Here is a 25036-nt window from a genome sequence, read left to right as displayed (position 1 = left end):
TGGCAGCGCACGCGCAGGAGCAAACGCCCCGCCCGGCCAGGCAGTGGGAGGTGGGCTGGCTGTCCCTGCCACTAGCGGTTTGTCCCCCATTGGCGGCGGGAGGGGGGCATGGGAAACACGTGGTACGAAGCGAACCTCTATTGGCCAAGAACAGCAGCACGGGGTCCAGAGACGTGGTCTGGTTGGCTGGAATGCACCCCAGCTTCCCACTGGTCTCCTAGCTGGCTGTTACTATGAGGCGTCCCGAGGCCCTCGCCTGCGGTTCGGGGCTCCGCGCTCCCGGTTTTCCAAGCGCCCACAGCTGACAGGGCGTGGGAAGGGCTCCATTTCAGCCCAGCGCTGAAGAAGGGCGGGGCTGGGGGGAAGGTGGCCCGATTCCCGGCGACGTCCCCGGGTGTGGGCCCGGTTTCCTTAGTCTCTGGCCTTCGTCTCGGCATGGACTGCAGTGATCTGTCACCTCTCACTCAGTGTCCTGACCCTTAAAACAACGCTTAATTTTATTGCATTTATTTTCGGCCCCTTAAACAAAGCTCGCTGTGTTTATACAACTTAAAATTCAAGCTCTCCGGCATGCTGTCAGACTGGGTGGTGTCGGGAAAGACCCTCCTGCCAAGGCCGCCTTTTGGACCTTGTCCGTCTCTCCTTTTCACTTCCCTCCTTAGATACTGCTGGAGGCTGCTCTGGTCCCTCTAACCTCTTGCCCCCGCCAAATTCTGAGCGTGGGATTCTCAAGTGGACGAGGTTCCCTGCGCAGGCGGACAAACTGCGCACGCTCAGTACGCCCGCCCAGCGGTGGGCCAAGGAGTGCGGGCCAGGATGTTGTATGGGTGGCCAAGGTGGTTGTTTACCTAAGGGCGGGAAGAGGCTTTCCGCCCCGCGCAGAGCTCTCCCCGGGGAGCCCCCGGGCCGGCCCCCCTAAGCCAACGGAAAAACCGGGGGGCGGGTTTGCCCCCCCGGGCCCCCCGCCCCGGGGGGGGAGGAGCCGGCAACGATGCGGCTAGAAGCAGTGGCTTCGGGCGGCCGCTTCGGCGCCGGGGAAAACCGCGGCGGCGGAGAGCTGAAGTGATTGAAGCTCGAAGACCGGGCGGAAGACAGCACTGCGGGCTGCCGGTTCCGGCGGCTCCCCACTCGCTGTGCGCTCTCAGTGCCTGCAGGCGCCCGCGGAGCCGCATTGACTCTCGGCTCGGCCATGCCGCCGCCCCCTCCGCCGGCGCCCGGGGGGCTGCAGCGGCAGCGAGGCGGGAGCGGCCGCGTCAGGCGGCGGGGTGGGCCGCCGGGGCAGGGTCCAGGGACGCAGCGCGGCGGGCGTAGGTCTATGTCGCGGGCGGCGGCGGCGGCGACGGCCGCGGAGGGACGATGCGCGAGTACAAAGTGGTGGTGCTGGGCTCGGGCGGGGTCGGCAAATCCGCCCTGACCGTGCAGTTCGTGACCGGCACCTTCATCGAGAAATACGACCCCACCATCGAGGACTTCTACCGCAAGGAGATCGAGGTGGACTCGTCGCCGTCGGTGCTGGAGATCCTGGACACGGCGGGCACGGAGCAGTTCGCGTCCATGCGGGACCTGTACATCAAGAACGGCCAGGGCTTCATCCTCGTCTACAGCCTCGTCAACCAGCAGAGCTTCCAGGACATCAAGCCCATGCGGGACCAGATCATCCGCGTGAAGCGGTGAGCGGGCTCGGGGCGGGGGCGGGGGGCTTCGCGGGGCGGCCGGGCGGCCCCCGTCCCGGGGCCGGAGCGCCCTCTTTCTCTCCCGTGTTCGGGGGTGGCCGTGGACGGAGGGAGCGATCTAGGAGAATGTCCCTGGGGTCTTAGGCTTTTATAATATTTTTTCCATGTTGCCAGCATCACTATCATCATCTTGAGTCTCACATTGGAGTGCTTTGTTTGTTTTCACACCTCCAATTTTGCATCCCGAGAACCCAGCGGCGCAGCTCTTTGTCTCGTGGATATTCTTAGTAGCGCTTGGGCAGAAAGAACCCCAAAGGAAACAAAGTTTAAAACTTGCAGAGAGGCTTGAGGGGTGAGTTGGTTTGTGATGGGGAGAGGGCAGCTGTGCAAGGATAGTGGAGACATTTTCAGACTGAACGAAAACAAAAAAAAAATCTACCTTTGCAATATTGGACAGCAAACATGACACAGACAGTGTGCGTCCTGTAAAAAATGTCAAGTCGAGAGGAAAGAGACCTTGCTCGTCTCATAAGCGATTGAGTGGTGCCAAGACGTTTTAAAAATGAACTCTTCAATTAAGGTGAAACTTTAAAGACAGATTATCAGATTATTTGAAGACATCCTAACAGCCCAGTGGGGTTGAGAGAATATTAGCATGTAGGAGATCAAACATGCCGTTCACATTAAGGAATACCGCTTAACTTTTTAAAAAATTTACCAGTAGCTGCCTTACTCCCCTCCCCCTCAAAAAAAAAAAAAAAAAAAAGGAGGGGCAAAGAAGGCATTCCTGGAAACAAAACAGAAGTTTCTTCAAAGTTGTGACAAGTATATTATCTTTTTTTTTCTGTTTTAAAAGTATATTATCTAATGTAAAGTTAATGCAGCTAAGGTCTTAATATAAACTATGTACTTTGGAAATATGGCTGGTAGTTTAAATGGCTTAAAATGTTTGTTTTCTCTTAAATTGACTGCATTTTTCCTTATTTCAAACACTAGAAGTGTAATAATATCTTAGTTCAAAGTTTGAGCAAATTTTTCTAATTACTGTTTAATTACATATTACTGTTTTGTCTGGGTCTTATAATTAGTTAATACTTGCTTATAATATTGATATAGAATCATCTTTTTCCCCACATAATTCTGCCTATAACTCAAAATTAGGAGACATTTACAGAAAGATAGTCGTAGGTGTACTGTAGATATAACCCCATCACAAGTCAGTTTGAGTTTACTCATTGAGAAAGAGCAAGGACCAAGTCACGTGTACTCAAGGGGTGCTCAAGAAATCATTATCAGCGGTGGATTTTTTAAAAATGTTTTTATGGATTTTAGAGAGAGAGGAGGAGAGAAGGATGGGGTAGAGAAACATTGATGAGAGAGAAACATCAATCAACTGCCTCCTGCACGCCCCCTACTGGGGATGAAGCCCACAACCTGGGCATGTGCCCCCGCCTGGAATCCAACTGGTGACTTGGTTCATGGGTCAGTGCTCAACCACTGAGCCACACTGCTGGGCACCAGCGGTGGATTTTTAATCCAACATATGGATCAAAGGGGAGATCCTCTCCCCAAGACCACCGTCCCCATTAACTCACTGATTATATAGTGTGATACCTAAACTAAAATGTTGAATATTATTTCTTCGATTAAATTTCAGACTAGAATAAAGTAGATCTTTTCATGGCCTCTGCTGCTGTCCTAAAATATGAATCTGACAGCTTTTTACTTCTCCATTCTCATTTAACAATGCGTTTTATTTAACCCACTGTATCTAAAATATTATAATTTAGTTCTGGCCGGTGTTTCTAAGTGGTTAGAGCGTGGTTCCTTTCCGGTCAAGGGCAAGTACCTGGGTTGGTTGCAGGTTTGATCTGGGCCCAGTTTGGGCACATATGAAAGGGAACCAATCCATGTGTCTCTCCCTCCCCCTCTCCCCCCCACTCTCTCTAAAAACCAATGGAAAAAATATTCTTGGATGAGGATTAACAAAATAAATATATAAAATATATTATCATTCAACATATAATCAATATTCAAAAATTGATGTATTTTACTTTCTTTTTCATACTAATTTTTCTTTTTTGTTTTTTTTAAATATATATATATATATTTTTATTTTAGAAGAAGGGAGAGAGATAGAAACATCAGTGAGATAAATATTGATAGGCTGCCTCTTGCACGCCTCCTACTGAAGTTTGAGCCCACAACCCCAGCATGTACCCTTACCGGGAATTGAACTGTGACTTCCTGGTTCATGGGCCAGTGCTCAACCACTGAGCCACACAGGCTAAACCATACTAATTTTTCAATATCCAGTGTGTTACTTACATTTGCAGAACATCCCAGTTCAGACCAGCCATGTCTTCAGTGCTCTAACAATAACTACATGTGGCTGCTGGCCACCATATTGGATAGTGCAGGTATAAGTGTATATATTTTGGATTTAATGAGATATATTTTAAAGTGTCCAACACAATACTTGAACAAAGAAATTGCTCCAAAATTCCAGTTGTTCTTTTATTAATAATAACTTTGTCACCTTTAAATTTTATCCTTAATATAAATTTAATATTATAGAAAATAAATTTGTGATTGCATCTTTAATTTCTAGTGTAGACACGATGAGGCTAAAAAGCAATTAAGATAAAAACAAGGTTTTGTTGGTCCTAGCCAGTTGGTTTAGTGGATAGAGCATCAGCCTGCATACCAAAGGGTCTTGGGTTCATTTTCAGTCAAGGGCACATATCTGGATTGCAGGCTCCTCCCCAGCCCAGGCCCTGGTCGGGGCTCATGCAGGAGGCAACCAACCTATGTGCTTCTCTCACATTGATGTTTCTCTCTGTCTTTCCTTCTCTCTTCCACTCTTCCTAAAAATCAATGTAAAAATATCCTCAGGTGAGGATTAACACACACCCACAAAAGGTTTTGTTGGTGTTCTCTTAAAATACTTTTTCTTATTAAGGTCTAATGTTAAGGGGCAAAAGAATGAACATTTAACTTCCAAGTCTAGTGCTAATGTATAGCCAAACAGTGAAAGAGAGCTTTTCAATTGTTATTGTATGGAAGGTTTTGCTTTTAAAAAAAAATGTGAAACAGGCCAATACTCCTTTAAATATTTACAAGTACACAGATATATACATATGTACACAATCGTTTTTCAAACCAAGTGGGCTAACTGAAAGTTACTATATAATTTATATGCTTTTTTTTAAACTTTGGATGAGATCACACAAAGAGTGATAGGGATACAGAAAATGTTTCAAGTGGAATAACACTAGAATTCTTTCTGATTTCATAACTGCGTTTCTCATTCCTCCCAGGGTAAGCCATGGTCCAGACTTGAAGTATCCTTGAACAAGGCATGTTACTCTTAGGATAAAGCCCAGGAATCCGCAATGTGACCTTCCCAGGCATGCAGAGAGTGCTCTTGGCCTTCCTGCCTTTGCAGCCTTACCTCTTGCAACATTCCTCATCCCTTAGATGCCAACACCCAGACCTCCTTTCAGTCTTTTCAGAGTCTGTCTCTGAGCTTTTCTTCTACTTGTGGAAATCTTCCGCCTTTTGCAGAGTTAATTCCTAGACTTCCCCCTCAGGGAAGCTTTCCTCCTCCTCCTCAACTGAATAACTCCTTCCCATCTTCCCCCTCTAGATTAACTTCTTGCCTCACCCATCTCTCAACCACAGGGACTTCAGACTTGAGTGGCAACCTGTGCTTCCCTCTTTCTGAGGCACTCATAAAGCTTAGTTATTTGTGTGGAGATTTATATACTGTTGATCATTAAACTCTGATCCCCTGTGGGCAGCACAGCTACTGGTACGCAGAAACAATCAAGAAAAATACGTTGGAAAAAACTAGTGTTCAGAGAGGAACATATATTTATTGTCCTTTGGCCTCAGTTTCCCCAAACATTTTCATTTTATAGATGGAGGAAATGACTCTTTAAAGTTCATTTTGCAGATGAGGTAGATGATCTTCCTTCAGCTCTAACATTCTGTGAGAGTTCTTATATCTAGTTAGGGCAACAGGATCAGAGGTAAAGTTTAATATGAACCACAAAAAATCCAGAGCACAGGCCAGCATTGTGGCTCAGTGGTTGAGCGTCAACCCATGCATCGAAAGGCCGCTGGTTCTCTCCCTGGTCAGGACACACGCCTGGGTTGGGGGCTCAATCCCTGATGAGGAGGTGTGCAGGAGGCAGCCAGTCGATGTTCTCTCTTATCAATGTTTCTACCTCTCTTCCCTCCCTCTCTCTCTCTCTAAAAAAAAAAAAATCAATAAAAATATGTTTTAAAAAAAATCAGGAGCACATCCGTGGCTGGTGTGGCTCTGTTGCACCTAAAGCTTGCCAGTTTGATTCCTGATCAGGGCACATACCTAGGTTGCGGTTCAATCCCAGTCAGGGAGGCAACAGATCGATGTTTCTCTCTCTCTTTCCCTTCCCCTCTCTCTAAAGTCAGTAAAACATATCCTTGGGTGAGGATTAAAAAACTAAAAATAAGGAGCACAATATTAGTGGGAAATGACATGGGAAATACATAGAATATGTTTGTTAGCTATTAATGAAATAGACCAGATTGGCTAAACCAGGAATTAATATAGAAGTGTGAGAGGAGGTAAGGCTTAAAAATGTGAAGTTACATGATAATAAGGTTGAAGACTTTGGACTTGATCTTAGAAGTCAAGGACCATTATCAAAATTATTATAGAAATAGTAACACGGTGGTGATATGATATATGGCTTAGTGGCAATAGAACAGTCAGGAGGAACAGTTGTAAAATATTGTAATATTCTATAGTTTCTACATGAAGTGTAAAGGTTCTGAATTAGCATGGTGTTTTTAGTAACCGAGAGAATGGATGAAATTAATGTTGTAAAGAATGAATTAAAGTGAATGGGAGAAGAAGAGGGAAAGGTCAAAAGTAACTGACATTTTGAAAATGAGTGAATAGAATTATGGCAGAATAGCTGGGGAAGATTATTTTAAGCTTTGGAGATAGTAATCATCCACATAGATCCACCTAATAAATAATTAGTATATTTGAGTAAAGTCTGCAACATCATTTATGTATGAATATAAGACTCAGGATGAGCTGTGTAGTTCAGATTTGTAGAGTGCATGAAATCTATTGTGTAGAGTCTAGAGATAGAAATGAATGAATATGGCCAGAAATAGAAATTAGAAATGAATATAGCCAAGGATAGAACTTGAAAGTTGGAAGCTATATGGAGACTTCATACTTCGCAATAGGCTAGAAGGCATGGGGTGTTTTAAGATTGGGAAAAAGGCTGGAAAAGGGTGGTTGCTTTGCACTACCGAAAGTGAATAAGTTTCTATTTTTTTATTATTAATATTTCTATATCATATAAGTGATTACTTTCAAATGACACAAGTGATTTCACTTTTGCTCTTCAAAATAAGAAGCCATATAAAAACCTACTCTTAAAGTAGAGGCAGATTGCCAATTGCTACACATAAATCTTGACTGGTAACAGATTGGTGCTGTGAGCCAAAACCTGGGAACATATCAAATGATGTTTGTTTTAAGTAAGTGAACTTTCTGGAATCTGTCACCATTCCTTCCTCCAGAAACACCTCCTTGCCCAATTTGATATCTCCAGGAACCAAAATTGTAATAAAAATCTGGGCCTCCAAGGTACAGAGCATAATAGCCATGAGTCACTTTTTACAACCCAATTTTTTTCTGAAAGGGAATGTTTTTTAAGTTCACTTTGCAGATGGAATAGATGGTCTCCTTTCAGCTCTGACATTCTGTGAGTACTTCTGTCTAGTTCGTTCACTGAGAGAAGAGGTAAAGTTTAACCAGTTAACTGCCACGCATCCAAAATGGAAACCATCCCCACACGCCACGATATTTTGAATTTAATTTAAAAAATCAATTTGCAATGAATATTATAAAAATAAATATATTACAATTCGGGTGTTCTTGAATATTTTCAGTTGAAAATCCTCACGAAAAATGATTTTAAAGTCGGTCTATAGATGCTTATGGCAGGCAAATGGTTAATATAAACCTTAAAGAACCAGCAGCCTGTGATCTGCAAGTCTTATCTAGTTAAGATTTGGTAATTATATTAATAAAGTCTATAATTAGGGGAATCATTATAATGACTTTTTAAGGAGAGGGGACAAAAGTAATTTAAATAGCCTGCCAACCATTCTACTGCACACAGTCAAAAATATCACCTGTCCCTGCACATTGATAAATCCTCTGACAAGAACAAGTGAGGGATTTGAAAGGTGATGTGGCTGACCATTGAATGAGAAATATTCAGGCCACTAAGCAAGTTGGGTAATGTTGACTTTCTTGCTCTCTTTTAGGAAAAAGTTGGATAATTACTTAACATAAACATTAAGGAGGAGATGGAGGAACTGATAAAATGTTTCTAGAGGATACAACCAATGGAAGTGCCAACAAAGTTGGAAAATGTTTCATTTGAGTAATTTAATTTCTATATGCTATTTTCTTTGAAATTACATATGGCACATAAAAATGCATAGATTATACTTTCATACACATTTCTAAGCAGCCATCTTTAAAACCATGTATACCATACTTAAGGTGTGTTTTTTTCAAGGATAATTTATTTTTACACAGTTCTTCTCTTAGCCATTGTCTTCAGAACCTAAGTCCCTGGGGAAGGATGTGTGATTCTACACTTAGGGTTTCCTTTGCTTCTGTTTCAATTTTGCCCTGTTACCTGTTTCTCTCCATCTGTTCTGACCTACTGTGTGTGTTTGCTTTTGTGATTGTATGTTCTTATGTTTTTTTGGCCTATTATATAACAAGAGTTGTAAATTCTTTAAATTATTTTTGGAAAAATATTTGAGTGTATATATGAGTAGACTTTTAAATGAGATCAAACTGATGGACACAGAATAGTAACAAAAGTAAAAATTAAAGATAGTATTCCTGTGGGAAATATATCATGAAATTTTAGTGGTGTGCAGAAATATGCCATATATATTTGCCTTTTATTTACTTGTTACTTTGACAGTTGTGGTTCATTATATTAAAAATTATTCTCAGCCTGACAGGGAAAAGTTTCTTAAACATACATTTATGCTTTATCAGATCAAACTGAGTCAGTAGAATAGTATCAATAAATGTTAATGCTATAATTTTAGACATCTGCATTTTAATAAAAGGTATAAGTAAAATATAAATATATTGGTAAAGTTTAAGGTTATAAAATACTTAAAAATAGCTAACCTCTAGTTGCTAAGATTTTAACATGGTATATACTGAACATAATATTTGAATAAATGTAACTTGAGACTTCTAAAAGATTGAAACCTTTTTTAAAATATCAAACCTAATACAATAGCCCAATTATTTTCCCTTTTATTCTTGTAGAAAAACTCTAATACACCTACATTACCCTGACTTTTAATAAATTTCAGTTTAAATTAAGCGTCACTGCTATGAAATAATATTTTTTTAAGCCTGTGAGTCAAAATAAGGTTACTGGGTATCTGAATCAAATACCAATAGCATACTATATTGAAGTCATGGTTTGGGAAGTCCAGAAACAAAGCAACAATTGGAATCGAACCTGGGACCTCTGGTCCGCCATCTGACGCTCTATCCACTGAGCCAAACCAGCTAGGACTAAAGTGTAACTTTTGAGAAAGTGTTATTACTGTTTGTTGTGCATGTTAGAAATGTAAGGACATACTTCTGTAATTTTGTTTGTTCTGATAAGGCAGGATAGCACCTGCATTGTGAAAATTTAGAACAGGGAAAGGGCTCTTGTTCAGACTAGTATGTGATTGCAGGGATTCTCTAGTACTGCAACAGGTTGCTGAGGGGGTTTTGGAAACTGATGTTTTGAAGCGGTTTGCTGCATCTGTCCAGGAAAATATATTGATTCAGCTCTCCCTATAAGACAGTAAAAATAGATGAAGATAACTATACTTACATATGTATTAAAATCAATTAGTAAAATCACCCAAGAGAAACATTGTAAACCTTTACTTAAAACATTTAGTATTACTTCTCATGCTTTCCTAGGAGTATCCCCTTAAAAATTAATAATTCAAATGTGGAAATCCTACATTATATTAATAATTCAGTACATATTAGTATTTCCTTCTTTACTAGGTATCTTTGCAACTCTCCAAATATGAAATCTTAGAGTATTTTTCTGTTTTTGCATGGAGAGTTTTATTCTAAATTCATCCTACCCTTAACTTAGTTCTCCAATGACCATAACAAATACAATATATATAATAATTGCTGTAATTCAGTGTTTTATTTAATTGTGCATATTGGTCTAATCTCATCGTTGAAGACAGTTAAGCGTTACTGTCATTAAAGCTGAGCTCCAGTACATATTACATAGTTAGGGTCAAGTTAACGTCATCTGTCTCTCAATTTCCTCATCTGTAATATAATGTAATAAACAATGAGGTACTGAATGTAAAGTGTTTCTTTACATAGGAGCTCTAAAATATCAGTAAAAAATGTTTCACCAAAATTTAGATAAATAGGATTGAAGTCCAGGCATTTATCTGACTTTATAAAACAATGTACTACCTCATGATTTCTTAGGAATGAGACTCAGTTGCCTTATCATACCCAGATAAATTATATAGCTAATCTAGTATTTCAATTCCATTTTTTCCTTTGCTTTCTCCTCTTTATCTGAAATGATAGTAGAATATGTTAGAGAACTTAGGGCACAGACGCTGATTGCTTTGAGTCTCTCTCTTGCCCTGGAGACTGTTGGCTTTAAATGATGACAATATGCTTTTGTGGCTCACAGAAAATGGTGATGATTTTTTATACATATAACTTAAACATTAAAAATACTTGATAAAAAGCAATCAGGCATAAATATTAAATATTTGCTAAATGACATTTTTCTTTTTAATTGTTGATAGTATTACAGATGTTTCCCATTTCCTCCCTTTTTGTCCCCCTCTGTCCAACCCCCACCCCACCCTAGGTGACATTTGTCTTTTTAAAAATGTTGATTTAGACCTTTTTAAAATATATATTTTTATTTATTTCAGAGAGTAAGGGAAGGGGGGAAAGAGAGATAGAAATATCAGTGATGAGAGAGAATCATTGATCAGCTGCTTCCTGCGCACCCCACACTGGGGATTGAGGCCGCAACCCCAGCATATGCCCTGACTGGGAATTGAACCATGACCTCCTGGTTCGTAAGTCGATGCTCAACCACTGAGCCATACCAGCTGGGCGATTATAGACCTTTTTATAAATTCCAAAAATTGCATGGGATGAAGGTAATGTTAACAGTCTTGATGGATATATATAGTAATGTGTTGACAAGGTTTTTAATAAATTGATTCCAGAAGAAGTTTTATCTGTCTGTGTATAGAAGTCATCACTGTCAGCATCAAATACTATGGCTGAAGCCACATCATTTGTATAACATTGCCCTGGGCATTACGCAAAATAAGTACAAAATAACTATCTGACAAAAATGTACTATAAATAAATATATATTTGACAGTGTGGAGTTAATTATATATCTACACAGGGTGTCTCCAAAAAAATATATACACACTTTAGCAGCTGATAGCTCAATTCTAAAAATGAAATACATTTTAATAAACACTCCCTTTATAATTATTCAAAGTGTGCATAAACACTTTTGGGGATACTACATATATATTGTTTTTACCAAGCCACCTAAGGATTTTTTTGTGCGTTCTAAATAATTATAGAAGGTCCAACTTCTTTTTTTTTAATTTTATTTTATTGTTTAAAGTATTACAAATAGTAGTACATATGCCTCCTTTTTTTCCCCATTGACCTTCCCTCGGCCTCCCCTAACCCCCCCCCACACACACACACATGCCCTCACCCCCCCCCCCCAGTGTCTTGCGTCCATTGGTTATGCTTATATGCATGCATACGAGTCCTTCAGTTGATCTCTTAGCTCCCCCCTAACCCTCCCCAGCCTTCCCGCTGTAGTTTGACAGTCTGTTCGATGCTTAAACTTTTAATGCCAACAATTACATACAACAATCCATGATTTACAATGGTTCAGTTTGCGTTTTTTGTTTGTTTTATTTGATGATGGTGCAAAAGTAATACACATTCCATAGAAACCGCACTTTGATTTTGATCTTTTCTTGGGCTAGAAATATATGGTTACAATATTCTTGTGAAGCACTGAGCTGCAACTACCAATCAGCCAGGGATCGTGAGAGTAAACTGCCAATACTGTATAGGGTAAGCATTGTTCTTGATGGTTCTGCCCAACTGTAGGCTATGTGAGTGTTCTGAGCACATTTATGGTCAGCTAGGCTAAGTAAGCTATGATGTTCAGTAGGTTAGGTGTATTAAATGCACTTTTTACAGACAATATTTTCAATTTACAATGGGTTAATCGGGAGAAAGTTGAGGAACATCTGTATTAATTTTTTTATATTTATAAATTTGATCCTTGTAAATATCTTATTTTCTTTTTGTGTTTAGTTATAAATTATATGCACAGAATTATTAATTTAGAAAGCAGTAGAAAAGTAAACTGATTTACAGAAAATTGAGAGAAAACAATAGATTAGTTATTGCCCAGGGAAGATAGCTGGGATAGGTTTTTTTAATGCAGCAATAGTTATCTGGAAAAAATGAAATATTTTTAAAGATACTATTGAAAGTAAATGATGAGTGAATGAATGGCTGGCTGTATCTTAACTCTTAAAAGGTGCCAAATTGCTGCAAGCACCTACCATCTGCTCTCACAATTTATCTGCCCCGTGTCATTTTGCTGTTCCTGCCCACACATAACTGCACTTTGATGCTCACATTTTTTATTAAGAATATAACATCAAAGTTTAGTTTCAGGAGAAACATCTAAGACTATGTGTATATTTTGTTACTGTTTGTATTAGTAGTCTGCAGCCCTGGGGTGTGGCTCAAAATGTGGTGAGTTCCATTCCCAGTCAGGGCACATACCCAGGTTGCAGGTTTGATCCCTGGTCGGGGCATGTACCAGAGGTAACTGATTGATGTTTCTCTCTCCCTCTCTCTCTCTTCCTCTCTAAAATCAATAAAAAACATATCCTCAAGTGAGGATTACAATAATAATAATAGTATTGCCTCCTCCCCCTTTACTCCACTCACAGTATATATTGTTTATAAAAGTAGTTGACAGCCTGGCCAGTGTGGTCCTGATTAGGGCAGGTGCCTGGGTTTCAGGATCAATCCTCAGTGTGGGGCATGCAGGAGGCAGACGATGAATGATTCTCTCTCATCATTTATGTTTCTGTTGCTCTCTCCCTCTCCCTTCCTCTCTGAAATCAACAAAGACATTTTTTTTTAAGTAGTTGTATATAGTGCCTAATTCATGTTACCAAAAAAAAAAAAAAAAAGCTTCTTCCATGTGTTTGGTGGTAATCTGCTTCATTTTTGACATCCAGCCCCCAGTACAAAACTCAGTAAACATTTGTTGAATTTATGGATAAAGAATAAAAATAAAACATTGTAGAGAGTGTACATCCAAAAATGCTTTTTCAGCCTGGTGACCATGGATATGTTTGCGTTGTTTCTGTGACATTTTTGCTACGGGCTGCAAACTCTCATATTTGAAGATCACTTCATTAGCTCATTCTATTTTGTATGCCTCTGAAGTATCAAGAATTAATTCCAGCACTGGACATATGGTTACGTAGAAAAATATACCTGGCCCTTTTCTTGCTGAGGGCCCAGATCTAACTGCAAAGGTAGCATAGCTGGCTCAAGGCAGAAACAAAACTATTTCAGAACTCCTAGCTTTACGGAGTTTTGTTTTCTGTTTTAATTACCCCACATTGCCTTACTAGAGCTTCCGAGCCATGGTTCATGTCTAGTGACTTGCCTTAGCAATGTTTGAAGTGACAACATGAATAGGATAAAGAAAGATACTTCTGTTTAAAGAATTTTCAGCCTCTGAATAGAGGGAACACTATATATCCTGTCTCTCTCAAATCTTTTTCACAAGGGTTAATGATCTTCAAGCTCAGTAGTTAGATTTGGCTTTCCTTGCCAGGGGGATGGAAGCTAGAGATAGGAGATAAGATACTAAGTAAAAAATTTTGTGCTCTTTTACAGATATATCACCACAATTAAGATTCTAGAACTGATTTACTAACAGATGGTTTGTGAAAACTTAGAAAAGAATAATTAGCATTTCTGTAGTATTTTACAGTATCCATAATACTTTAAACTGCTTAGTGTAGTATCTGGCAGTGACTAAAACATCTTCTTGCTATTATTAGTCAAGTCATCACCGTCATCTTCCTAACATAATACCTAAGTATCATTAATATTTCTGTTTCACAAATAAGGACCCTGAGGCTCAGAAAAGTCACATAACATATTCAAGGGATCCAATTTGGGTCTTATTTCTAAATCCAAATCCAATTCTCTCCCCCTTTGTAGTGCATTCCATCTTGATTTTAGCCAGTGACTAAATTGTGGTTAGCCTTGACTGTTAACATAGGGATAGACTTGATCTAGTCATTATAGAACCTCCACATTTTTCCAAGGTAGTGGATTAGGGAGACTGGGAGAGGGGTGGGAAATTGGAGGTGAGACCAGTTAGGAGACTGTTGCATAGTTCAGATATCTCAGATATGAGTTATTTGGGGAATGAAAGTGGTTTTATAGTGGGGATGAAAATAAAGGGACATATTTTCTCACATCCAGTTAATTCTTGCTCTGCCCATCCCCTGTAATCACTAGTATACTAGACCTGTTGTTACAGCTTCTTATCTCAACCTGATTACTACTAGGGACTATCGGAGACTTTTTGCTTTACACCCATTCTCCCTTGCTCCCATCATGATTTCTTAGAACTGTTTCTAACTTCTTTTACTTCAGTGTTGACGTGAAACCTGTGAAAGTATCTGTAGCTCCTCATTCTCCATTGGCAGCTGCTGGGCACCTAATCTCTAACAATAATGATAGTTTTCAGCTCCTTTCTTTATTGTGCATTTGTTTTGTTTTGCCTTTTCCATCTGTCACCTGTTACTTCTCCTGGTTCAAATGAAAAAAACCTTCTTAATAGACACCAGTCAATCTTATGACAGAAGAACCAACCAGTTACATGTCATATATATTTGATGTCCTCTTCCCCCAAGCTGTTTACTGTTGGAGAGAAGAAATGCTAATTCTATTGGTCTAATAACCTGAGCTTTCTTGAAAGCTGGTAGATTTTTGTGTGTGTGTGTGAGTTTTTTTGTTGTTTTTTTTTACTTTTATTTGGTGCTGTTTGTATTTAGTAATTTGGAAATAAATATTTTAAGATCTTACTATCAAAAGAAATTTTCCAGGACAAAGCTCTTCTATTAATAATTTTTAAAGTTCTAAAAAGTCTTAGTTCGTCATAGCTTAGATGCATCCTTAAGTCCTCTTCATTCAAAGGTAGCTTTTAAAAAGTATTTGTAATTTGAACTTTGTATACCAGATACATATAAGTTTTCATTCATAAACTTTTTTGCCAAGAGTTCTGAAATGAAGGTGTGCTGAGAATATATATCTTTTAATTTATGAATTTAGATAACAGTTCAAATTGCATATTCCTGAACAATTGACTCAATTTAGTCTTTTCAAGTATAATAGGTGAACCTATTTCTTTTTGTTTTGTTTTGTTAATCCTCACCTGAGTATATATTTTTGCACTGATTTTTAGAGAGTGTGAAAGAGAGGGAGGGAGTATGAAAGAGAGAGGGACAGAGAGAGAGAGATGGATTGGTTGCCTCCCACACGCCCCAACCAGGGCTGGGTATCGAACCTGCAATTCAGGTACATGCCCTTAATCAGGGATTGAACTCTCCACCCTTCGATGTATGGGCTGATGCTCTAACCATTGAGTACACCGGCCAGGGCAGGTAGACCTATTTCTTAATGCACAGGTTTCAGATTTCAACTCTCATTGAAGATATGTCTGAACACCTTTGTTCCTTTGGTAAATTAAAGCTGAGTATTCTTCATGTATGTGTCCAAGCTTGAATTTTCCCTGCTATTTAAATTACATAAGAAGATAATACTTTATTAACAGATTTGAAAATGATATTTTTGATTTGGTAACTGTACATTAAAATGCAGATTGAAAGTTAGCTACACATTAAAGTATCAAATATAGACCAGCAACTGCTTTACTCTACCTTATTCTGGTATCTCAGATATTTTGCTTTAAAAAAAAAGGTTCAACTGGTTTATTTAGACAAATTTTGCATTTGATTCCTAAATGATAAGGTATGAGGCTTCTAGTTGCAAACACTTCCTCACAAATAATGCGTTAGTTGTGTGGATAATCTTCATTTCTAATAAATAAAAAGCCGACTAAATTTAGTCATCATTATATTTTTTTCTTTTTCACATGGATATTTGAAGTATTGTGTTATCTTGATATGCTGAAACAAATTGTGGTCAAATGAATGCAATTTATAGATCTGATAGTGAAGAAGAAAATGTTCAGAATTGTTATTGTTTTTATTTCTAATAACATATACTTTGGTAATAGTATTTATTACACTTTTAGTCGTTAGCCTGTTTTGATTTTAAATTAAACAGCATAGGATTTGGCCAGAAATTTGAAATTGATTAGCAGTATTTGGCTGAGTAATAAACTGACTGATCAATTTAATCATGCACTTCATGTGACTTAAACCCCATAACCAATATGCATGTTCACTCCGTTTGTCTTAAAGTTTATTTTACTATTCCTGTTTTAATGAGGAAATCCTTTAGATAATTCTCTTAATTTTTATTCTGTTTCATTTTTTTTTTAATCAAGGTGCATACACATAACCAAATCCCAGGTGAAGATGTAGGACAGACATTCAAGCAATACAGCAGGTTTCCTCATGTTGCATCCCTGACATTTTTGTGCTCAAAGACCAACACAGATGAATCTTGCCTTTTACTGAGCTTCTGGCCTCTGTCTTTCAACACACTCTTTGTGAGATTCATCTGTGTTTCTTGTAGCAGTTGTTAATTTTTCATTGAGGTGAAGTAGTCCCCTTGTATGAATATACTATGACTTCATTATTCTGTTGATGGGCATTTGGATAGTTTCTGTGTGGGAGTTATATGTGTAATGCTACAGTGAACAATCTAGTACATATCTTTTGCGACACACACACACACACACAATTTCTCTTGGTATATACCTAGGAGAATTCTTGGGTCATATGCATATGTTCAACATTAATAAATGCTGCCAACTGATTTTCCCAAGCAGTCAACTGATTTTCCCAAGCAGTTATACCAATGGTTACTCTTTCATCGCTAAGAGTTCCAATTATTGGGGGTGGGGGCAGGTTGGAGAGAGTCCATGGGGAAAAAGGGGGACATCTGTAATACTTTCAATAATAAAGAGAAATTAAAAAATAAAACCTAAAAATAAAGTTCCATTTGTTCTACATCCTAGCCAACATTTGATATTGTCAGGTAAAATTTGAGTGGCAAATTATTTTTATCTTAATATAGTAAAAGAACAATTTATATCTGGAAACAACATACATCTTTAGAAAGACTCCCAAGTAATCAGTAAAGGATAGGTGGAAATCCAGAAACAATACTAAGATAAACATGAGTGAATTAATTTGAGTAGGATATTTGAAAAAATTAAACTTTCATAGGAAAAGGGAATAGTCACTTTTACAGGGGAAAAAAATGGTTTTGTAAATTTTAACCTAACGGGATTATTTTTAAAGTTTATTAAGAACACCATGATATACTAAAAGTTCCTTTTGAATAGTAGTTATTTGGATAACCAAGATAATTTTAAACATGATCACAGTGCAGGTATATTAGGAACAGAGTAATAGGAGGCATATATGGTCGTTCCGTTGGAATCTTATGCACTTAAGTCATAAGATAAAATTATAATTCTAAATACAATAGTTTACACATGGATCATTACTTATTTTGTCAAAACCACTACCCACCTTGTCTCCTTCAACCAGTCCATTATTATGTATTTTGGGTGTTCCTCCAAAATATATTTGAAATCTTACCTATTTCTACTATTGTTGCCTTCATCCCACTTCCAGTCATCTTCATCTGTTGCCTAGAACACTACAGTCATCTCCTAACTACTTTCATGCTGCTTGTTGTGTCCCTAAAATCCATTTCTGTATATTAGCTATACTGATCCTTAGCACAAAAGCCATGTAACTTCACTGCTGAAAGACCTCTAGTGGCTTTCTTCTGTTCTTAGAACAGCACCCTCTGGTTCTTCAGTCATCTCTCATGCTTTTCTTCCCCCTTGCTCTTTATGTTCTAGCCATGCTGGTCTTTTTTGTTGTTTGTTTTTTCCTTGAATAAGCTTAGTACTTTCCTACTGCCTGTCTGTTACATTTTATTTTCCTTATGTCTAAAATGTCCCTAGTATTTTTATGGCTGACTCAATTCTCAACTTCAAGTTTCTGCTTGGATTTCATTTCCCTAGAGATGCCTTTTTTGATCACCTCATGTAATATTGGTCTGCCCAAGTTATTGTATATTAATCAGTAGTAGTTGTTTTCTTTGTTACAGTTATCACAATCTTTATATTGTTTGTTTGTTTTTTATGTTTTCCCTAACTTGAAAGTAATCTCTAACACCTTATTTGTCTATCCTATATAATAAAACCCTAGTATGCAAATCGACCGGTCACTATGGCGCGCACTGACCACCAGGGGGCAGATGCTCAATGCAGGAGCTATCCCCTGGTGGTCAGTGCACTCCCACAGGGGGAGCGCCACTCAGCCAGAAGCTGGGCTCACGGCTGGCGAGCGCAGCGCAGGTGGTGGGAGCCTCTCTTGCCTCAGCGGCAGCGCTAAGGATCCCTTGGGGGATGTTTGATTGCCAGCTTAGGCCCGATCCCAGAGGGGTCCCGGTCTGCAAGAGGGCACAGGCCAGGCTGAGAGGACCCTCCCTCCAAGTGCACGAATGTTATGCACCGGGCCTCTAGTTGTAAATAATGCTGCAATGAACATATAGATATATATGTCTTTTTAATTTAGTGCTTTGGGTTTCTTCAGATAAATACCCAGTAGTAGAATTGCTGGGTCTCTTTTTGTCTCGTGGTAGCCTTGGTTTTAAAGTCTATTTAATCTGGTATAAGTATTGCTACTCCAGCATTTTGTTTGTTTGTTTCTATTTTCATGAAATATCTTTTTCCCTTTATTTTCATTCTCTGTGTCTCCTTTCATCTGAAGTGAGTCTCTTAGACTGCATATGTAAAGGTCTTGTTTTGTTATCCATTCAGCTACCATATGTCTTTTGATTGGAGCATATCATTCATTTGCATTTAAAGTGATTATTGATAGGTATATAGTGATTGCCATTTTATTATTCATTTTTTAATCCTTTTTTTTCTCTTCTTAAAAAAAGACCCTTTAACATTTCTCATAATACTGGTTTGGTGGTGATGAACTCTAGCTTTATATTGTCTGGGAAGCTCTTTATCTGTCCTTCGATTCTAAATGATAGCTTTGCTGGATAGAGCAGTCTTTGTTATAGGTCCTTCCTTTTAATCACTTTTAATATTTCATGCCAGTCCCTTCTGGGTTGCAAATTTCTGTTGAGAAACCAGCTGATAGTCTTAAAAATATGGAATGCTTCATGAATTTGCCTGTCATTTGTGCCGGAGCCATGCTAATCTCTGTATCATTCCAGTTTTAGTATATGTACTGCCAAAGCGAGCACCCTTAATGGTTTTTTAAAACATTTAAAATGCCTGAGTTACATGGTCGTGATCAGTTGATCCCTCACAATCAAACAGTTAGAAATCCAGTCTTCTGATAAAATTTCAACTCTTGCTTTCTATGAAAGCAGATTATTTTCATTTACAATGGTATGGAATATCCCTGAAAGCTTTAAATATCTTATTAGTATCATTACTCTCCTTAACTTAATTTTTACACTACATTTACAGTTTCTCTGTTCTTCTTCAGTATGCATTCTGAAACCGAGAGAAAGGCAGAGCAAAAGATTGTGGTTTCCTTTCATTATTTAAGCTAAATTACCAGAAATGCCCTTTAAAATTAAATATTTAGTCACGTCAAAACAAGTCACTTTAGAGGAAGAGGGCAGCCTTATTTAGCTCATGTTTTTCTTACAAGAAGTATTGATGTTTCATGCAAGCATGCTGTGGTAGGAGACTTTACCTCCCAGCCAAAAACAGTCCTTTCTGTAGGACTGCCATAATATTGTATTGAAAGATTAAAAATTTCTGTTCCAAGGGTGGGAAACAGGCACTCTTAACTTAAGCACTATTGTTTTTAGTACACATTTCTGGGTGTCCATTGAGACTGTGTGTGTGTGTGTGTGTGTGTGTGTCTGTGCACTCATATACACACAGCAATCTGATGAACTAACCTAGAAATAAGGTTTTTCTGGTTCAAAGGGTGTGCCAGACACATACACACATATTATGTGCACCTTTGAGACAGAAATCACACTTCTAGGTATAGTTCATCAGATTGTTGTTTATGTTAGTGAAAAAAGTGAGGGGATGAGAACCCTTCATATGCATTAATGGGGGGGTGGGAATAATTAAATTATAGTATAGTTATTGCATAGATTCTATAAAATGGAATACTATGAGGTCATAGCATATATTGCAATGGAAAGCTTCACGATAGTACATGAAAATTGAAGCTCCTTTTTTAATAAAAATGTATATATGTTTAAGAAAATAGTCTAAAAAGATATACAGCAAAATAGTTATAGTGATTATTCTCATGATGATGAGAGTAAGAATGTTTTTCATTTTCCTCTCTATTTAATTCTTTCCAGAGACTATTTTTTCCTAAGTACTGTGTATTTAATATGAGCAAGGAAAAAAAGGAAGAAAACCTATTTTCATTGCATCACTAAAGAAGTTCAAACATAACTTTAGTAAAGTTGTCATGGAAGTGATTTAAGCATCAAGTGTTCTTGACATTTTGCCTTGATAACACATCAAATGCTTGTAACTATTCATATTTACAAAGCTGCCTCACTAAGTCCATCAACATTGTACAGCTAAGCGATACTCAAGCCAATATTCCTGAAGTTTCATTTGGTACATTAAGCAGTTGCTTAAAAGAACTAGTTTTCTTTATTAATACATTATGTAATCATGCTCATGAGTACAATAATATGAAAATTCATGTTAATAACACAAGTATTTGTTCACAGACTATAAACAGCAGCCACTATATGACCTTGGTCATGCTCTTAAAGGAAATATCAAGGAAGATGCACTAAAGTTGATGAGAAACCAGCTGATGTTTAAGATGTGGACAAGATGGTATCCTGCTCATGGTCAGGTTAACAATAATACATAAGTTAAATATTTTTAGAATTTTGCGTCTTCAGCTTTATTCCCAAATGATGTTTAGAAAAGGGACAAAATGAAGACAACGCACAAAACTATTAATAAATATAGGACATGAAAAGAAGTAACTGCCATCCCCACTAACCAAATGCCTAGTTTTCCTAACAGTATAGTTGACCCTGTCATATTTGTCACATTTGTCTGCTGAGGCTACGTCTGCTACCCAGATTCCTCAGTCCCATTTAGCCTCAAATGAGCAAGTTTCCTACGCTGCAGGATTTTTGCAGGAGGCTATCCACCCCCACCAGCTTTCACATTGTCTAGTCCATATCCTGCCTGAAATACTCTTCCCCCCGGTTCTTGCTTGGCAAACTCCCTTACTCCCTGCACGTCTTTGCTCATAGGCTACCTTCCCAACAAGGCCTACCCTGGTCGTGTAATTTCAAATTGAACCTGTGCCCAACAGCCCCTTTGCTGATCTACATTTTCTTTTTCCCATTGCACTTAACACCTTGCAGTAAACCTAGAACAGTGATGGCGAACCTGTGACACGCGTGTCAGAGGTGACACGCGACCTCATTTTTTTGGTTGATTTTTCTTTGTTAAATGGCATTTAAATATATAAAATAAATATCAAAAATATAAGTCTTTGTTTTACTATGGTTGCAGATATCAAAAAATTTCTATATGTGACACGGCACCGGAGTTAAGGTAGGGTTTTTCAAAATGCTGACACGCCGAGCTCAAAAGGTTTGTCATCACTGACCTATAATTTACTGTTGACTAGAGGCTTGGTGCACAAAATTTGGGTAGGATCCCTAGTCCTGGCCGGCGATTGGGGCCTTCCTTCCCCGGCTGCCAGCTGCAGGCTGGGGCCTTTCGCCTTCCACGCCGCCCCCTGGTGGTCAGTGCACGTCATAGCGAGCGGTTGAACTCCCAGTTGGTTGAATTCCCAAGGGGACAATTTGCATATTAGCCTTTTATTATATAGGATGTCTGTCGTCTCTGCTAGACTATCATTGTGAGGGCAGACATCTTTGTTTTATTCATTGATGTATCTATAGGTGCCTACAATAGTATCTAGCACATAGTAGTCTCTTATCAAATAAGTATGCGTTAAATGGATGAATAAATATACATGATTGTTTATTATGAGTTACTTATGCAGTGACAGGCAGTTTTCAGTAGAGCCTTCAGTATTCACATAGTTAAAACCATCACACATTTTTGTGTTTGAACAGTATTGTCAGTGAAATAGAACTGCCTTGGTCCTGAAGTACTTTCTGCCTATGAGTCAGCATGTTGGCTGTAGCTGCTTTGGTTGGAGTCGAAAATCTCTGCTGCTTTGTGTCCTGGCCCCATGCAATCCGTTAAGGTTTTCTCCTACCTTTTGGCCTTCCTCCTGATGTGCCCTTTCATATCTCTTGTAAAGATCAGCCTGCTAGGTGTTGTTCTTAGACCAGAAGCTCTGAGCAAATACTCTGATATGTGTTGATTACAGGAGTGACCCACTATGTCTGTTCTGATATCTAACTTCAGAGCTTAAGAACATCTTAGAAATTCTCTAGTCCAATTCATTTTAAAGTTCAAGAAACAGAAGAACCAAGAAATTAAGTTAATTTTCTAAATTCACAAAACTAGCTAGAAGCAGTTCTATGACTGGAATACTTTGTCTGAGTGTCTTGCTGCTGTTGTTTGTTTTCTGTCCTTTTAATTTTTTTACATTTTTTATTGGGGTGGCATTGGTTAATAAAACCATACAGGTTTCAAGTATATAACTCTACAACACATCCTCTGCATAATGTACTGTGTGCTCACCACCCAAAGTCTTTTCTGCCACCATTTTATTCCCTTTTGCCCTCTTCTGACCTCCCCCCAACCCCCTTGCCCTCTGGCAATCACCATACTGTTGTCTGTCTGTTTTTTGTTTGTTTGTTTGTTTTTGCTTAATCCCTTCACCTTTTTCACCCAGTCCCTCAACCCCCCTCCCCTCTGACAGCTATTAGTCTGTTCTCTATCTATGAGTCTGTTTCTATTTTGTTTGTCAGTTTATTTTGTTCATTAGATTCCACAAATAAATGAAATCATGTGGCATTTGTCTTTCTTTGACTGGCTTATTTCACTAAGCATTCTACTGTCCAGGCCCATCCAGGCTGTCACAAAAAGCAAGATTTTGTCCTTTTTTATGGCCAAGTTGTATTTATTCCATAGTGTTATTGTACCAAAGCTTTTTTATCCACTCATCTACTGATGGACACTTGGGCTGCTTTTAAATTTTGGCTGTTGTAAATAATGCTGCAATAAACATAGGGGTGCATATATTCTTTCAAATTAGTGTCTGTTTTTTAATATACCACATTTCTACAGCAGAGAGCAAAACCAGTTTCCTCATGCCCTCTTCTATTCTGTCAACACAACTCTTTGGTTTTTCCCTTCTCCTCACTCATCTTCTTAAGGAGGGTCCAGGTTTCTCCAAATCTTATTTCCAAGTATAGGACCTATTCCATCATCCCAGCCTAAAGCCACCTAACCCTTCCCCACATGTGTCTGTATTTGGGGAAGGCAGTTCCACTTTTCTAGTTCCTCATTACTGTGATACTCAGCTTGGGGACCGGAGAAGGTATAGACTGACATCAGGTAGCTGCTGTACTCCTTTTGACTCTTTCTCTTTTGACTGTCTGACCACACCGCAGGAGTACCCTGACTTGGTTCACCTCTCCTCAGGAGCTCTTCACCTCCCTTGATTAGTATCTCCTGCGTCTTAACTTACTGAAGCTGTGGTCTCAGTGTGCAGAAGGGGAAAGAAACACAACACTACATTTATCTAGTACTTTTTCCTACATTATCTCCTTTGACCTTTTCAGCAACCTTTTGTGTTAAGTGGGAACAGATATTCTTGTTCCCTTTTTTTTACTGACAAGGAAGTGAAATACAGATGAGTAGAATAAATGATTTGCTCTGTCTTTCAGCCTCTGAGTGGCTGGACTGGAAACTGAGCCTCCAAATCCTAGTTTATATCTTTTCTACTGTCTCCTATTTTAGTGTTGACAGAGAGACAAAAATGAATCACTGATCGGTATTATGAAATGCACATAATATCTTTTCTTCATGAAGATCTTATTCAGTCTTTTAAAGTATTCTGAGAATGTGAATCTGAGTTTCTTTACCTTCTTGGTTTTAGAAAAGACCTCAGGGAGGAGGGGCTCTCTCTGAAGCATGCCCACGCCTTTCTTCCCTCTCAGGCATGCAACTTTACTTTTCTCTCCTAAACTCTAACTATCTCCACGAGACTTGCAACCACAGGAGCAACAGGCAGTGGCAGTTCATCCCAGGCTAACCCCTGAACCTGCCTGTAATGCACCCTCTTCTCTGACCTTTCAGTGCGCTAACAGCAGCCCCGCCTTGGCTCACTTCTGTTACTGTGACCGTTACTTCTCCGTGAGCCCACACTGCCCTGTGTGGCTCACTTCTTTGTTTCTAGAGGGTCAAAGCAGCCCTGCCTGGGCTCCCTCCTGTTGCTTCTTCTATCCTAAGCCCTTCCTTTGTTTCCCTGTCCCCACCTTTAATAAATGTACTCTCAAAATCAGAAAGAAAAAAAAAAGACGACTGAGTTTGGCCAGTGATCTAATGGACAGGTTAGGTTCTCTGATACTGACTAAATTACCATCTTTATTTAACAATTATTAAACGTTATTATATGTAGACCTATGTTTGCAGTATTTTGTTGCCCTTTTGAGAATCTGTTGGTAATATTTATTCAGAGTCTTTATTCAAACAGTATGCCAGTTTACAAGTTTTGAAAATCTACATATTTGTAGTTTTTAATTAAAAATGTAAGAAATATTTTTACATATAATACTCTTTTGAAACTAAGAAGTATTTGTTACAATATTTATCACTTAACTAATAATATAAAGTGATGTTTTATCACTTTCCTTTTTATTGGTACATATTGTAAACAGATTGAAATTAATTTTTAACTTAAATTCAACCAGTTTTATTGAATTGTATTAATGTTTATTTTACTTCACTGCCAAACAAAGCATTCTCAGAGCACGACTGGAACCTATA

General features: G+C 38.7%; 1 protein-coding gene and 1 non-coding gene across 2 annotated transcripts in view; one reads left to right on the top strand and one right to left on the bottom strand.

Moving 5' to 3' along the window:
- The first annotated feature begins 1292 nt into the window (after positions 1–1292).
- Positions 1293–25036, top strand: part of RAP2A (RAP2A, member of RAS oncogene family) — a 30006-nt gene continuing 6262 nt past the window's right edge. Inside the window, exon 1 of the mRNA XM_006101942.3 lies at positions 1293–1670. Within this exon, the coding sequence (XP_006102004.1) occupies positions 1357–1670 (314 nt within the window). The 5' untranslated portion in view covers positions 1293–1356. The remainder of the gene's footprint in view (positions 1671–25036) is intronic.
- Positions 19249–19350, bottom strand: LOC111823090. Its single transcript, XR_002826075.1, has one exon. It is a non-coding gene; the product is annotated as a U6 spliceosomal RNA (small nuclear RNA).

This window comes from Myotis lucifugus, unplaced genomic scaffold (assembly GCF_000147115.1).
Source record: "Myotis lucifugus unplaced genomic scaffold, Myoluc2.0 scaffold_388, whole genome shotgun sequence".
NCBI classification, from domain to species: Eukaryota; Metazoa; Chordata; class Mammalia; order Chiroptera; family Vespertilionidae; genus Myotis; species Myotis lucifugus.
Note: the sequence above shows the minus strand (reverse complement) of the source record. Positions and strands in the feature narration are given on the sequence as shown.